The sequence below is a fragment of the Octodon degus genome, unplaced genomic scaffold, assembly GCF_000260255.1.
Source record: "Octodon degus isolate 3935 unplaced genomic scaffold, OctDeg1.0 scaffold00005, whole genome shotgun sequence".
Taxonomy (NCBI): Eukaryota; Metazoa; Chordata; class Mammalia; order Rodentia; family Octodontidae; genus Octodon; species Octodon degus.
The window spans coordinates 757,415-771,186 of NW_004524581.1; the positions used below are offsets into that span (position 1 = coordinate 757,415).

Sequence of the window (13,772 nt, forward strand, 5' to 3'; positions counted from 1 at the left end):
AGATTTGGGTGGTTAAACTTGCTTGATCCCATAGCTCTTTTATCAGTAATATCAACTAACAGTCTGTAACACTGATGTTCAGAAGTGGTTCTGGGAAATGCTCATTTGGACATTGTTTCATAAAATGCTTTACTTACCTAAGTTTGTAGCTCCTATATTGAGAAGAAAGAAAAGGAACCAATCTTAGGGCTTAGAATTGATGCTGAAAGGTATTGATGAGATGACTAGGAACACTGTTCCTTTCCCTTTCTCATGATCCAAATGAACAGATATCTTCTCACTTATGTACTTGAAGGGACAAATATATCCCATGGACCAACTCTGCCTATTTTTATGTTACATTTGGCAATGTCTGTAGATACTTTGGTTGCTACATTTGTAGGTCACTACTGGTTGGAGATTCCTACTAGTGTCTACCGTGAAGGGGTCCCAAGTGCTGCTGGATATCCTACAATCTACTGGGGAGATCCCCACTACCAAGAATCATATGTTCCAAGATGTCATTAGTGTTGAGTCTGAGCAACTCTGCCTCGGGCCTGCAGTTATGTCCATATAGTCATTGAACCAATAAATACTTATTGAGCATTTTTATATACCAAGCCTCCAAACTGACTCAAGACTGAGGAGATGACAAAAAGAACTCATGGCATTTTTATCTTAGTTAAGGAAATATATGCTTATTAAATAATCACAGAGATAAAATATAAGATAACATTGTGAAGTGGTGAGAAAACATATATCCCTATTTTCTAATTGAAAGATGGAATATAATGAGAGTAGACTACATTCAATTATAGGAATGAGCAAAATAAAATAGTTTCCTCTTTAAACTTATAGAAAGGCATCTCAAGTATTAGTGTTTGTAAAGTACATCTTGAAGAAGTAATGTTACAATGTACGTTTTACCTGGTTTAATATTGTTGAATTCCTTTTCAATGATCTCTTCCGAGGTAGACAGCATGAGGTTTCTTACATATAAGATTTTCACCGAAGACATTGTGTCTTCGTCAACTTCTACTTCTGGTTCTGCCCAGTCTACTGCAATCGGATGTCCCCATAACTGAATTCTTCCTGTTGAAAATGATCATGAGTATGATTAATTATTTAGAAATTGGGGCAGCAGCATCTCAGTCCAGACTGATGGCCTTTTAAATTGCATTGACCCTCGAGGTCTTGCATGAGCAAGGCCATTAAAAGAGGTTGCTATTGATCTGAAGACGTCCAAGTACACGTCATGGTTGGCTAGGAGGTGACTACAGCTCATTATAATGATTGAGTATAGAAGAAAAGAGTATGTGGTTTAAAATGGAACAGAAATGGAAGGGTAGTGGGCAAGTTTGGCTCTTGACAGAGCTTCTACTGGAGAAGGTAGTTGTTTAAGGGCAGAAAGAAGAGTGCATTTGGGCTGAGACAAAGAGTCTGACTTCATAAAATATTCAAAAGCATGAGGTCACATGTCTGCTGCTTTTGGAATCTGCTCTTTTGCTGGCATTGCCACTGAAATGTCCACACAAGAGTCTCTTACCTCCCACCTTTCCTTTCTATTCCTTCCTCAGCTTCTTCAGCCAAATGAGCTTCCTGGGAGTAATCATCACCTGGCTCAGGCACAAGTGTATGTAAGGTCCTAGGTGCACGAGGGTGGTTCAGGCACCTCACTTGTTCTCTATTTCTTACTCTTGTTCAAGGCTCAGGCCAAATGTGTCTTTCCTAGATCTCTGCCTGGACATGGGTAAGTTGGAAATTTAAAAAAAAAATAAGGTAAAAGAAGGTAATTGAAGAGCAGTAGAAAAGTCTATGATGAGAAATTTAACTCTTCTTTAAAGGGTAGTTTCCATCTAGTACTCTACGTTTTTACATTCTTATAATAATAATGCAAGTGTTTTGCATCATATTTTCTGTGTCTTTTTCAGCTGTTTATCCTCATAACACTGTGGGAGGCTGATGGCTCCAATTTTATAGAGGAGAAAATGAGTTTTAGAGAGGATAACTGTCTAGACCAGTTTCCCTTCACCTCCTCTCTTTGTTGTTTCCAACTCAGCTCCTGTAATTCTGTGAGGTTCAGGCTGGAATTCAACTGATGAAAAAATGGCAAGAGTCAACTTGAGTTCTAGTGGGAGGTACTGAGAATTGAAACTGGGCCTTCATATCCTGTCCTTTCAATTTTTTAATTTTTAAATATTTATGTATTTATTTCATCTTTTATTTATTTATTTGTTTAGCACAGGGTCTTGCTGTGCAGCTTGGACTCATAGTGAACTTCTTGTCTCAACCTCTCCAGCACTGGGATTACATGGGTGTGCCACTGTGTCAGCACTCTGGGTTTCAGTGGCTGGCTCAGCATGGGGCTGGCACAGCATGCAGTACCAGGGATCAAACTCAGGACCTTGTGCTTGCCAGGCAGGTGCTTAGACTGCCGAGCTTTTTCCCTGGCCCTCTAATTTTTTTGTTCGGAGGTGGAGTTTCACTAATTTGTTAAATTGCCCAACCTGGGCTCAACATTATAATCCATTTCTCTCTGCCTTCCTGGTTCCCTCCCTACTCTACCTGGTAGGTTCTAAATGTGATGGGAAGCCTAGTTTATTTTTATTTATTGTTTGGGAACAAGCTAGATCCTATAAACAACACAAAGCTTGAGAGAACAAAACAAGGAATTTTTCAGTGTGGGAAAGCATTTGTTTGTTTAATTACTACATGTGGGAGTCAAGTATTTTCAACCAAAATATATACATATTTATTCTTTAGAAAACAGTCATGATCTGTGACAAAGATGTGAAGAACACACAATTCAGAAAGGTAGTGTCTTTAACAGACACACAGAGTGAACTGGAGATCCCCCTATAGGTGAAACTGGACCCTTTCCTCGTAGCATTTTAAAACTACTCAAATGAATTAAAAACTTAAATGTCAGGACTCATAACTGTAAAGCAGCGAGAAGAAAACATGGGAGAGAGTTTCATGATGTTCTCTTGGACAATAACTAGGTGGTTGTAATCCTAAAGGCACAGGCAAAAAATCACAAAGAGGCAAATGAAGTTAAATCTTTACAGCAAAGGAAGCAATTGATGGAGTGAAGTGACAACTTGAGGAAGGGGTAAATCATTGCAAAGCTTATATCTGACAATGGACTAATATCCAGAATGCTCCAAGAACTCAGCTCAGTAGTAAGACAATAAATAACCAAATAAAAAATGGTCAAAAGACTTAAAGAGCCATTTTCAAAAGGTGCACCAAAGTCAGAATGAAAAAAGTCAGCACTCATCATGGAAATGTAAATTAAAACTATAATGAGCTGTTTCTCCACATTGGGTAGAATGTCTATCCTCAGAAAGGCAGAAGGTAGGTGCTGGTGAGAAAAGAGAAGCTTTATGCAGTGTTGGGAATGTAGATTGGGATGTAGAAAATAAAGCTATTAGATGAGTCAGCAATCTCGCTACCGGGTGTATAGCCAAAGGAAATGAAATCAGTATGTCAAAGAGATGTCTCTACTCTCTTGTTTATTGTAGCATTACTCATAGCAGCCAAGACATAGACTCAGCCAAAGTGTTAATTGACAGATAAATGGATAAAGAAAATTTTAGAGTCCTTTAAACCAGTTGGCATCACATTGGTACACTGAAGCAAGCCACAGTGGGAGAGTGAATAGCATGGAAATAGGCAAAAGCTATAAATTGAGGCTTTTGCTTTGCCCCTGGGAGCCATTTATTAAGGATTTACCAGTTCATTCCTGACTCTTGGACTCTCCTTTCCAGGGTCTCTTCAAATGGTCTAGGCCACAGGTTTGTAATTCTACCATGTAGCCAAGGATGAACACCACCATTTTTGCTTTTGCCTTCCCCGCTTACTAAACCCAAAGAACTGCATATATCTGGAGGGAATGAAAATGAAAGAAGGCACAGGAGCACTTGATTTCTGCAAGTATGCCTGTGGAACGCTGTGGTGGAAATCAGTGTGGAAGGGTGATTTAAGAACACCCGCTTTGGGCTGGGGCTGGGGCTCAGTGGCGGGGTGTTTGCCTAGCATGCACGAGGCCCTGAGTTCAGTCCCTGGTACCGCAAAATGAAAACAAAACAAAAAACAGAAGCAAAGAACATGTGTGTTGAAGTCAGGTAACTTCAGGGATCTCAGCTGGAAAACACATCCTTTCTAAGCATTAGTTGTCTTGTCTATAAAATTCGAAAATAAAAATACCTAACATTGTGGTGAAAATAAAAGATGCCAGTGAAGGACTCAGTTGATCACTTTTGAATGAAGATTTAACATCATGTACTTCTTTTAATACTTCTATGTTCTTATTTATTTATTTTCCTCAGTTGGAATATGCATTCTGAGCACAACAGTTAGGTAATTATGCTTAGAATCTGCCATGTCGTGTTGTGGGTGCTTAATAAGTGTTTGTGAGCCTAACAGTTCCTCCGGCACTCCAATTTCTGCCCTGTAGGTGATATCCAGCATTGTTAGCTGATACACCTAGCAGTGGCGAATACAATTTGGGTGCACAGTAGTATCATCTGGAAGATTTAAAACATGTGCGCTCCAAGTTGACACTGCAGAGAAGGAGGTTAATCAGAGGTTGATACGGATTACAGCTTGAAGAGTCCTGAAATAACTGTAATTACAGCATTTGAAGAACAATTTGTTGATTTAGATTGTCACCAATGTATGGCCTTAGGAACAGCAGCATTCTGAGAGCTTATAAATGCAAATTATCCAAAGCTACTCCAAACATACTGAGGCAGAATCCCTGCTGGGAGGGCTCAGCACTCTGGGTTGAACAAGCCCTCCAAGTGCATCGGATGCATCCAGAAGCTGAGCGTTACTGCCCTCAGCAGGCTTTAACAGGTTTGAGCTAGATACAGCTGCTCATATTCAGCTTAATGAAGGCAAGGGCTGGGAAGAGGGGACTGCTACTGTTAAGAGAGATGGTTGCGAGAATTCCACCACCTCACATAACAATTTTCTTGATCTCCAAGTCTGGATTAACTTAAGAAGGAAAAACTTATGGTCATTACTTAGCGTTGCTTGTTAAGTATCTCCTTATTCTTTAGAACTAGGCTTTTTGGAAAGCTGCCAATCCCTGGAATCCTTCACATTGGCACAATAGGTAGAATGGCCCAAATGATAACATTTTGTTCTGAAGTTTTATTAGGAGCAAAACATTTTGCTCTCGGTGACTCATTCCCATCCTGCCTCAGCTTGTGAGTTTGCTGATAAGACAGACTGATGGCAACTTGGAAGAGTGGAGCCCAACTGAGGATGCCCACAGCCCTATGGGTAGGGCAAGGGGCTTTGTGATGAGTATAGACAGGGTGCGGTGGCCTCTCACCCCTTCCTGGGTCTCGCACAAGGAATTCATAAAGAAAGATCAGGAGTTTCGGTAGGAGCATAATGAAGTGGTTGAGAATTTCTGAAGCCCAGCTGCCCAGGCTTTGGAGGCTGGACACACACATTCAAGTGCTCTTGGAGTGGGTCCCTTCGCTACTTTCTCTGAAAAGATGGGGACATTTTCATAAGGTCCATACTTTGACAGTATTGATTGCCTGGTCCCGAAAAGCTGTTATTCACTGACCCAGCACCTTTTTCGTGATCCTCCTCTTATTTCTTTTTGTTGTTGTTTTGAGACAGAAGCTCACTATGTGGTCGAAGAAGGACCTCAACTTGCTATTCTCCTGCCTCAGCCTCCCATTACTGGAATTAGACATATGTGCCCACATGCCCGGCTGCATATATCTTTTATACATAAAGACTCCCTGCATACCTGAATTGGGGGAAGAAAGTGACTGATGTGGCCTAGAGAACCACTGGCTGCTCAAGATATTGGCTGAGCTAGTATTGGAGAGAGCATTACTAGTAAAGGAGACACAAATGAGGGTAATCTGGGGCATTGCAGAATTTTGCTTTGAAAAAGGAGTTTTCGTTGGGAAATGAAAAAAACATGTGGTAGCAAAAAACTTAGGGAACATAAATGAGGGAACTTGAATAATGGGTTTGGAGACTGAATCTGTATCTCATACACAACAAGTAGCTGGTGAATATTCTTTGAAGAGGCAGGTTAGTGACACCATTTAACCTATTAATAAATACTGAATTTCTATTTTTGCAAGAACTTGTTGAAAGGATGATGGAATATTTTGGAAATGTCTATTTGGTGGTAATATTCATGATGGAGTAGGCAGAGGACAGGCTGCATCAAAGGGAGAGCGCTGGGAAGATAATGGGAAGCTTTGACAAAAACAATGTGACGCAAAGAGCATACGTGTTCTGGCCACAAATGTGGCCAGAGAATGGGACAGACAGGTGAGATTTTCCAATGCAGACAGGCTGCTGTTAAAAACAGGAAACTTGGTGCTGGGGAGATAGCTTGGAGGTCCAAGTGTCTGCCTGGCAAGTGAGAGGATTGGGTTCTATTACTAGTACCACATGCCGTGCTGGCCACCGAAACCCAATGTGGCGGCACACACTTGCAATCCCAGTGCTGGGGAGACTGAGACAAGAGGATCACTATGAGTTGGACCTGTGCAGGGAGAGCCTGTTTAATTAATTAATTAATTAATTAATTAATTTTTAAAAAGAGAAAACTTAAAGATGAGAACAAAATATGAAGTCCAGGTCACCAAAGCATAGGGACGTCCCACCCCTGTGGACATTTTTTTGACCACTGGTTAGTGAAGAAGTGCAAAGAAAATCTTCAGCATTGAAAATAGCCATCTTCCCAGTAGGTGTGGCAGTTCTTCGAGTTAGTTTATACATATGTCCCTAATTTTTACTTTAAATTACCTTCTTAATAATATTGTTAGATATCCCATTTAAGCTCAAATTATCTTCCAACTTTGAAAATTTCCAGAGGGTTCATCCTGCTCTTTGTTATGTCCTTAAGAGAGTGTATAGGGGCCATATACATCTAGATGTTTGTGTTTTATTTTTACATATGGTGGCTCTCCTGTCATTTTCATGGGAAAGGTTGATTCTAATATGGTGTGTCTTCTCTTGTCTGTCCTTCTTGAAATTATCTTACTTATTAGTTCACTTTAATATTTGATTTTGTGCGAAGTTTAGTGAATATGTTTGTATGAGTTTAAGGCTTTAAAATAGCTTTTCTGAAGTTGACCTGACTGAGACAGTGTCTTGGTGGACACTTTAAATCCAGGCTTTAGGGCTGGTGAGATAGCTCAGGGGATTAACGTGCCTGCTTAGGCAGACACAGGGACTGGGGTTCGATCCCCGGTGTGCCGTGCTGGCCCCGTCCCTGGGGTGCGCAACTGTAATCCCAGCGCTTGGGAGGCTGAAAAACAAGAGGATCACTATGAGTCTGACCTACATAATGAGATACATTAAAAAATAATAAATAAAAATAAACCCATTCTACAATCTGAGGTACAGGATCTCAGGACAAATCCTGAGGGCATTTCACTGACCTTCTCAGACCAAAAAGCTACAACTCTTGTTGCATAGGTCCTGCTTTATCTTGGTCTTAACCATCCAGTAGAAAAGTATGAAGACGAAATATAAGAAATAAAGCCATGCTGTTAAGTTGAGCTGTGGGGGACTCAGGTCAATAATTTCTGACATTGCCAGTTAAACAGAAGACCCAATGCTATTATGGGCTACTGGACTCTTTTAGAATATTTTGCTGAGTTTACACACCTATAATATTCAATAACGGAACTTAGAAAAAATGGGGTATACCGATGAATGTCCATTTTGTATTTGTGTATTCCAAGTGGTTAGGATAGATATATAGTTGCATTCTCTTAATGAATAGAATGATTTGTTCTAATGGTGTTTGTAAATAGGATCACAAGTCCACTTCTTGTACAGCAATTAACCACTAAGAAGAATATATGCAGTGTATTATTTGTTGAAACTGTACTTCCGATTTGATTTGAAACTGTCTCATTGCTATCTGTTTATCAATAAAACTTTGAAAAAAAATAAACCCAGGTTTTGGTGGCTACTGCCTAAGTGGCACTGCCCCTGTGGCTGCAGCACCTGGCAAAGATGCCTTTCCTGGAAGAGCTTTTATCTCTCTTCCTCATTATTAGACAGAATTCATTGGACAATAGGGAGTCATAATGAACGTGCAGCACTTCATTGTCATTGGGATAATGTATCACTTGGCATTTTATTACATCTCCACTATAATGGATGATGAACCCTATACCTAATAAGCCTGTTAATGTAACTTACAAGCAAAAATAACTGATAAGCTTAACTTCAGAAGATCCTTCCCCTATAAGGATTGATTATGCCCTGCAAAACTCTCTTTCATGGTGGATGGAGAAGTGAAATACTTCCATGACAAAGAACAACTAAAAAATCTCGTGATGACAAAGCCAACCCTACACAGGCTCCTGAAAGATGTGCTAGAGAGGGACCAAAATGATCAGAGCTCCACGAATGAGATAGGAAGCAACCAACTAAATAGGGCAAGCAATTAAACACAGGAGAAAAAGGAGTAAACGACAACAGGTAAATAACATGTCAATCATAAGGATTCATTACAGGATTATTGTAGCCTAACACTCTGGATTCCTCCAGTGCATGTACATTAGACCCCATTCACGGCACGAATACATCTCTAAACTCTGAAAAATTCAGGGAACTGAATCAACTGTGAGATAAATAAGAAAAATGGAGAGTTTAAAATACTATTACATATACAAATATAATACTGTATATTATATATATATATATATATACACACACACATACAAAGCAAGTCCACAAATCAGCCACGGCCTGCCCTCGCCTTCTGTGCTGAGAGTGCCGCAGCAGGGGTGACCTGGGCTCTCGGCCACTCACCTGGCAGTAGCTTCCTCCTGGCCATGGCAGCCGCGCGGTGACTCTCGTACTCCACGAAGGCAAAGCCCCGGTTTTTCGTTTTATCTGCAGCGCTTGGGTAGACGATGACATCCACGACTCCTTCGGTGACCTTTTTCATCTCTGATAAGATTTCTTCCCTCTTCTTAGTTTTTGGGATACCCCCAACAAACAACCGGCAGTTGTCCACGCTGGCGCAGACCCCTAAGAGACGCCCGTTTCTTCAAAAAGAACAAGTATTTTGATTAGTGACCGCCCTGTGTGGTTAAAGTTTAAGACAGATTGAGAACGTGCATGGTATTGGGTCAGGGATGGACTGCAGATTCGGGGTGTTTGATCATCATATTATTTGCATCATTTGTGGAGAGGTCATAAGATTTGTCAAAGTGGACTCTATATTTTTAAAGGAAAAAGAAAAAAAAAAAACAAAAAACAGTGGAGCTGGGTAGAATCCCTCTCATTACACTGGGTGTCAGTTCACCCTTGGTAGGCTCGGTGACACAGTCCAACATGAAGGGCACCATGGTGGGCTCACCCTCCGCTTGGTGTCTATCAAGTCCTGGGGGTGTTCAGGTCTGCAGCCTGCCTTGCTTCATTTCTTTTGCAGCCAAGGAAAGAAGCTGTTGTGACACAGTGGCTGTTAGAAACGCCCCCCCCCCACTGTCACAGATGTTCACGTGTTATTTGGCCTTTACCAGCAGCCTGTTGGTGGGCAGAGTTGGTGTTATTTTAATTTTACACATGTAGAACTTGGTTTTATAGATTCTAAAGGGTGAAATTGACCTCTGGGACTGCAGTTCCTGTTTCTTTGGCAGAGGACAGGTGCCCTAAACTAGAGATTACATTTGCCAAAGTGTCTTAAAAGTCTTAAGTGTTCATAACTTTTGACCAAATAGTGCCCCTTCTGGAAAAAGCTCATTAGTGAATAGATAGGAGCAAGAAGTTTTATGGATGCACATATTCATTGCTATTAAAATATCCAGTAAATTGAAAACAGCAGTGTTTTATAATAAGGAGCTGGGGTTAGGGTATTGCCACTGAGCTATTACTAGCTTTGTGCTTGGACTGTTTCCTTACTGTGTGTTCCACAGAGTGTTTATCATTTCTGCTTCTTACCCACTACATACTAACAACTATCTCTCAGGTCATCTAAAAGTACTACTAAAAGTACTATTCCTTTATGGCAATCATGAGCAACAAAAATGGGTATTTATATCAGAGTGCTCAGAAGTCATTAAAAATAATGTAGAAAGATATTTAATGGTTTTAAAAATGCTGTTAATACTAAGCAGACTCTTTTTTTTAAAAAGTTTATAAAGATGTGAGGTCATTTTGATTTAAAAATTTATAGAATACATGGAAAGGAAATGAAATGTCAGCATAGTGATTTGGGCACTAGGGTTGTGAGAAAATGGTTTTCAGTTTTATTGCTTTGTGCTTTTTGATGTTTCCACGTGCTGCATATGAGGCCATTTGAGTTTTGTAATAACACAAAGTTATTAAAAAGTAGGACAAGGATTCTTAATAGAAACTGCTGGTTTGTCTTGAATAAAATCTCTCAGCCAGGCAAGAGGGAGATTTGTTTCAAGTTAGGAGCCAGTGGCTCTAGACTGTGTGACAAGTATTGGCCTGGGTTGGGCCGCTGTTGGGTCATCTTCTATGCTTTGCTGAACAACCAGGACCATGTGTCAGAACTGGGACAAATCTACCTCAGACTGGCTGGCATTGCCTAAGGAAGGCAGTTTCTTGGGGAAGGGAAATTTAGTAAAGTGAGCTTCCAAAGACTTAAACCTTGAAAGAGGGCCGGCCAGGTAGCTCAGAGAATTAAAGCACCTGCTTAGGCAGATGCAGAGATTGGGGTTCGATCTCCATTGTGCTGACCCTGGGGCACCCTGAGACGGTGACTATGACTGAGCGTGGTGGTGCACACCTGTAATCCTAGTACTTGGGAGGCTGAAAACAGGAAGATCATTATGAGTACGATCTGTGTTGTGAAATCCTGTAGACCTTGCACTAAATACATTTTTAAAAAACCTTAAAAGAACAACAACAGAAACCCTCATCCTGTAAGATATTTATTTAGAAATTATTATAACTATCATCATTGTTTTTATATTTGAGGGACTGATCTAGTATTAGCTACCAGGAAGAGCCCAGAATTCCTGTTTCCTATTTTTAAATTTATGTGGTTTGCCAGAATGCTTTCCCAGAATTACTCAGAGACAAAAAGTCATCTCTCTAACGCTGAGGGTTTGACTTTAATGTCTCTAGAAGCCAGGCATTTAAATGTTGTTCGGTGAATATTTGATGAGGAGGATGATATGACAGTGTGGGTCTTTTCCGGATAAGAACTACATCTATCCCCTGAGAAATGGTAACTGAAAGCAAATTGAAGGTTATTGTCATCTCAGTGAGAGAGTTTTCCCCTCTGGCAGGATGACATGAGGCAGAACGAAAGCTTTGAAGTTTTCTCTGGTGACTGGCTTGTGCTACTTCCTATTCCACTTATCCCCCTCACTAACTTGTAAAGTGTCTCTGTGACTTTACCTTGCTTCTGTCATTCAATGGGGCCCTTGACTATGGTCCTGGTCACTGATTTTCTTTTTCCAAGTTGTCACATTCCCTCTCTTTCTCTTCTCTCTCAGCCATATGGTCAGCATCACACTTCTCAGCAGTGTTGCCTCAGGTGTCTCAGCGTGATGCATGTGAGGTGCTGGGATTTATGTGCATTTTCTCATTTATTTTTGGCACATTCTGTGAGCTGGGTACATATATTTTTTTCTGTTTTACAGGAAAGACAGTGAATGTTACAGAGAGTACTGTCAATTATTAGTGGCTGTGGCAGATTGGTCATAGTCATTTTTCAAAAGTGTTGACAAGCCTCCGTGATGATAACATGTTAAGCCAACAGAACAGACTCTGTTGGATGCCTGTAGTGAATTCTATGTTAATCTCAACTCAAAAAGTGGCTTTGGGAATAATTCTTCCTGTTAGAATGTCTGGGTTCTACGAAAGACAAGGGAACGGGGATTTTCCAATTTGGAAAGCAGTGATCTACAATATTTTAAAAACTATACTAAAATATTGCCGTCTACAGCCTTTTCTAAAGCATTTTAGTGTACATTAAAACATCTCTGTGTGATCAGGTGCTGATGTTAAACAGTATTATTCAAAAAGGCAAAGGGTTTGTCCAGGGGCATCTGGGGTAGACCCTTGGTCTCTTGGTTCTTTCGTTCCACACATGACATGAAGTTCTTTGAGGGTCCTGAAGGCACATGTAGGAGTGGATCCTTGGTTTATTCCAAGATTCTGTTCAGAGTTCAGCTTTGGGGCTGCCTAGCTAGCTCACTACTGTAGAAGCTAGGCCAGTTGCCAAATCTGATTTATTTGCCTGTGGCTGTAGAGTTTAAGAAAACTGACACAGTATTTGATTAATTTACAGATCTAAAAGACCACATATGATTGATTTGGGGCCCATAGTTGTGGGAGAAAACTGCTCTTGTATGCATCAAGCTTAAGATTCCATGGATTTTAAGGTTTGTCTTTGAGAAAGGAATAGATGAGAAAATCTTAATCTTAGACTTGAATTATGCTTTTAAAATCTTTTTATTGATTTCTTTCAGCATCCTAAAAACTGGATTAAGCATTTAAAACATTGTACCATTGGAGTAGGAGTTTCTGCTGCGTTCCGGGAACCCCCAGACTCAATCCTAGCCCAGGTCAGTGAGTGTGTGGGAGCGCTTCCAGCTACCCTGTGCCTGTGGGACCTATTACTGGGCCCAGCCCAGATGCAGCATAGGTGAGACCCTCTTCCACCCCCTTGGAACACCCCCCACTACTTCGCAGCACCACCCCCACCCTGCCCGCCAAGTAGGAATTGCTGCCCCGTTACTGGTATCACCAGACCCAGTCCTAGCCCAGGTCTGGTGAGTGTGTGGGAGAGCTACCTCTCCCCCCTACTCCACCTTGTCCCCTCCAGGCTCAGCTCAGGCCTCGCATACAGGCCTGGAATGAAATCCTGCAGCTGAAATCCCCGCAGAGAATGTAGAGGATAGAACCAACCAGCTAGTGCAGGAGCAGAAAAATCTTGCCAGAGGGGCACAACAGGTTCACCCTCAAGGGCAGTAGCAGGAAGGAGCTGAGCACAGCAAACAGACCCAAGCCAGGCACAGCTGGATAAATCCAAACTTTGTAGATCTTCACCTGAACTTCAGTATGTGCAAAGATTATAACTACAATGAAGATCTACAACAAAGGTCAGAAGACAGTGCTACACAAAATGATGAGAAGGAACAAAATGCAACCTCAGAACACAAGCCCACCCATAACAAGTGCAGAGGACACTACACAGAACAAATTGGGAATGACACAGCTGAAAGCAATGAATCAATGGCTTCTGAAATAAAGAAAGAGCTGCAGAAAGGTATAGAGGAACTCAGACTGGAAATAAAAAAAGAAATCCCTGAATTAATAACATCTGCACTAAAGAATCAAATGCAGAAACATATGGAAAAAACCCAATGCCCACCCAGAACAAGTGCAGAGGACACTAGCTCGGCTCAAATGCATGAATTAATAGGGTCAATAGTAAATAAGCAACAGCAGAAAGTTATAGAGGAACTCAGAGTGCAATTCTATTCTGAAATAAAAAAATTGTCAGAACTCATAGCATCTGAAGTAAAGAAGCAACTACAGAAACACAGGGAGGAAACCCAATCTGAAAAAAACACAGCAGTAAAAGAATTTATAACTGCTTCTAAAGAAAATATTGATAAAAAAATAGAGGAGTTTAGAAAAAGGACGGATTCCTTGAATGAGCAATACAGGAAAGAAATAGATTGCATGAAGCAGAGTCAAAGAGATATAGAGGAAATTAAAATCTCAATCACAAGCTTGCAAAACCGTTTAAGTGAAAGTGAAGACAGAGTTTCAGATCTTGAAGATGCTGGTGTAGC

The 13,772-nt window shown here is 40.8% G+C and overlaps 1 protein-coding gene across 4 annotated transcripts in view; it reads right to left on the bottom strand.

Annotated features, from left to right (window-relative positions):
• The window catches only part of A1cf (APOBEC1 complementation factor), a 98,669-nt gene that overhangs the window by 19,536 nt on the left and 65,361 nt on the right, over positions 1-13,772 (bottom strand). For all 4 annotated transcript variants that reach the window (XM_023723207.1, XM_004623943.2, XM_023723212.1 and 1 more), the window contains 2 exons: positions 8,800-9,038; positions 907-1,071 (listed from right to left, as the gene is read on the bottom strand). In XM_023723207.1, the coding sequence (XP_023578975.1) occupies positions 907-1,071; positions 8,800-9,038 (404 nt within the window). The remainder of the gene's footprint in view (positions 1-906; positions 1,072-8,799; positions 9,039-13,772) is intronic.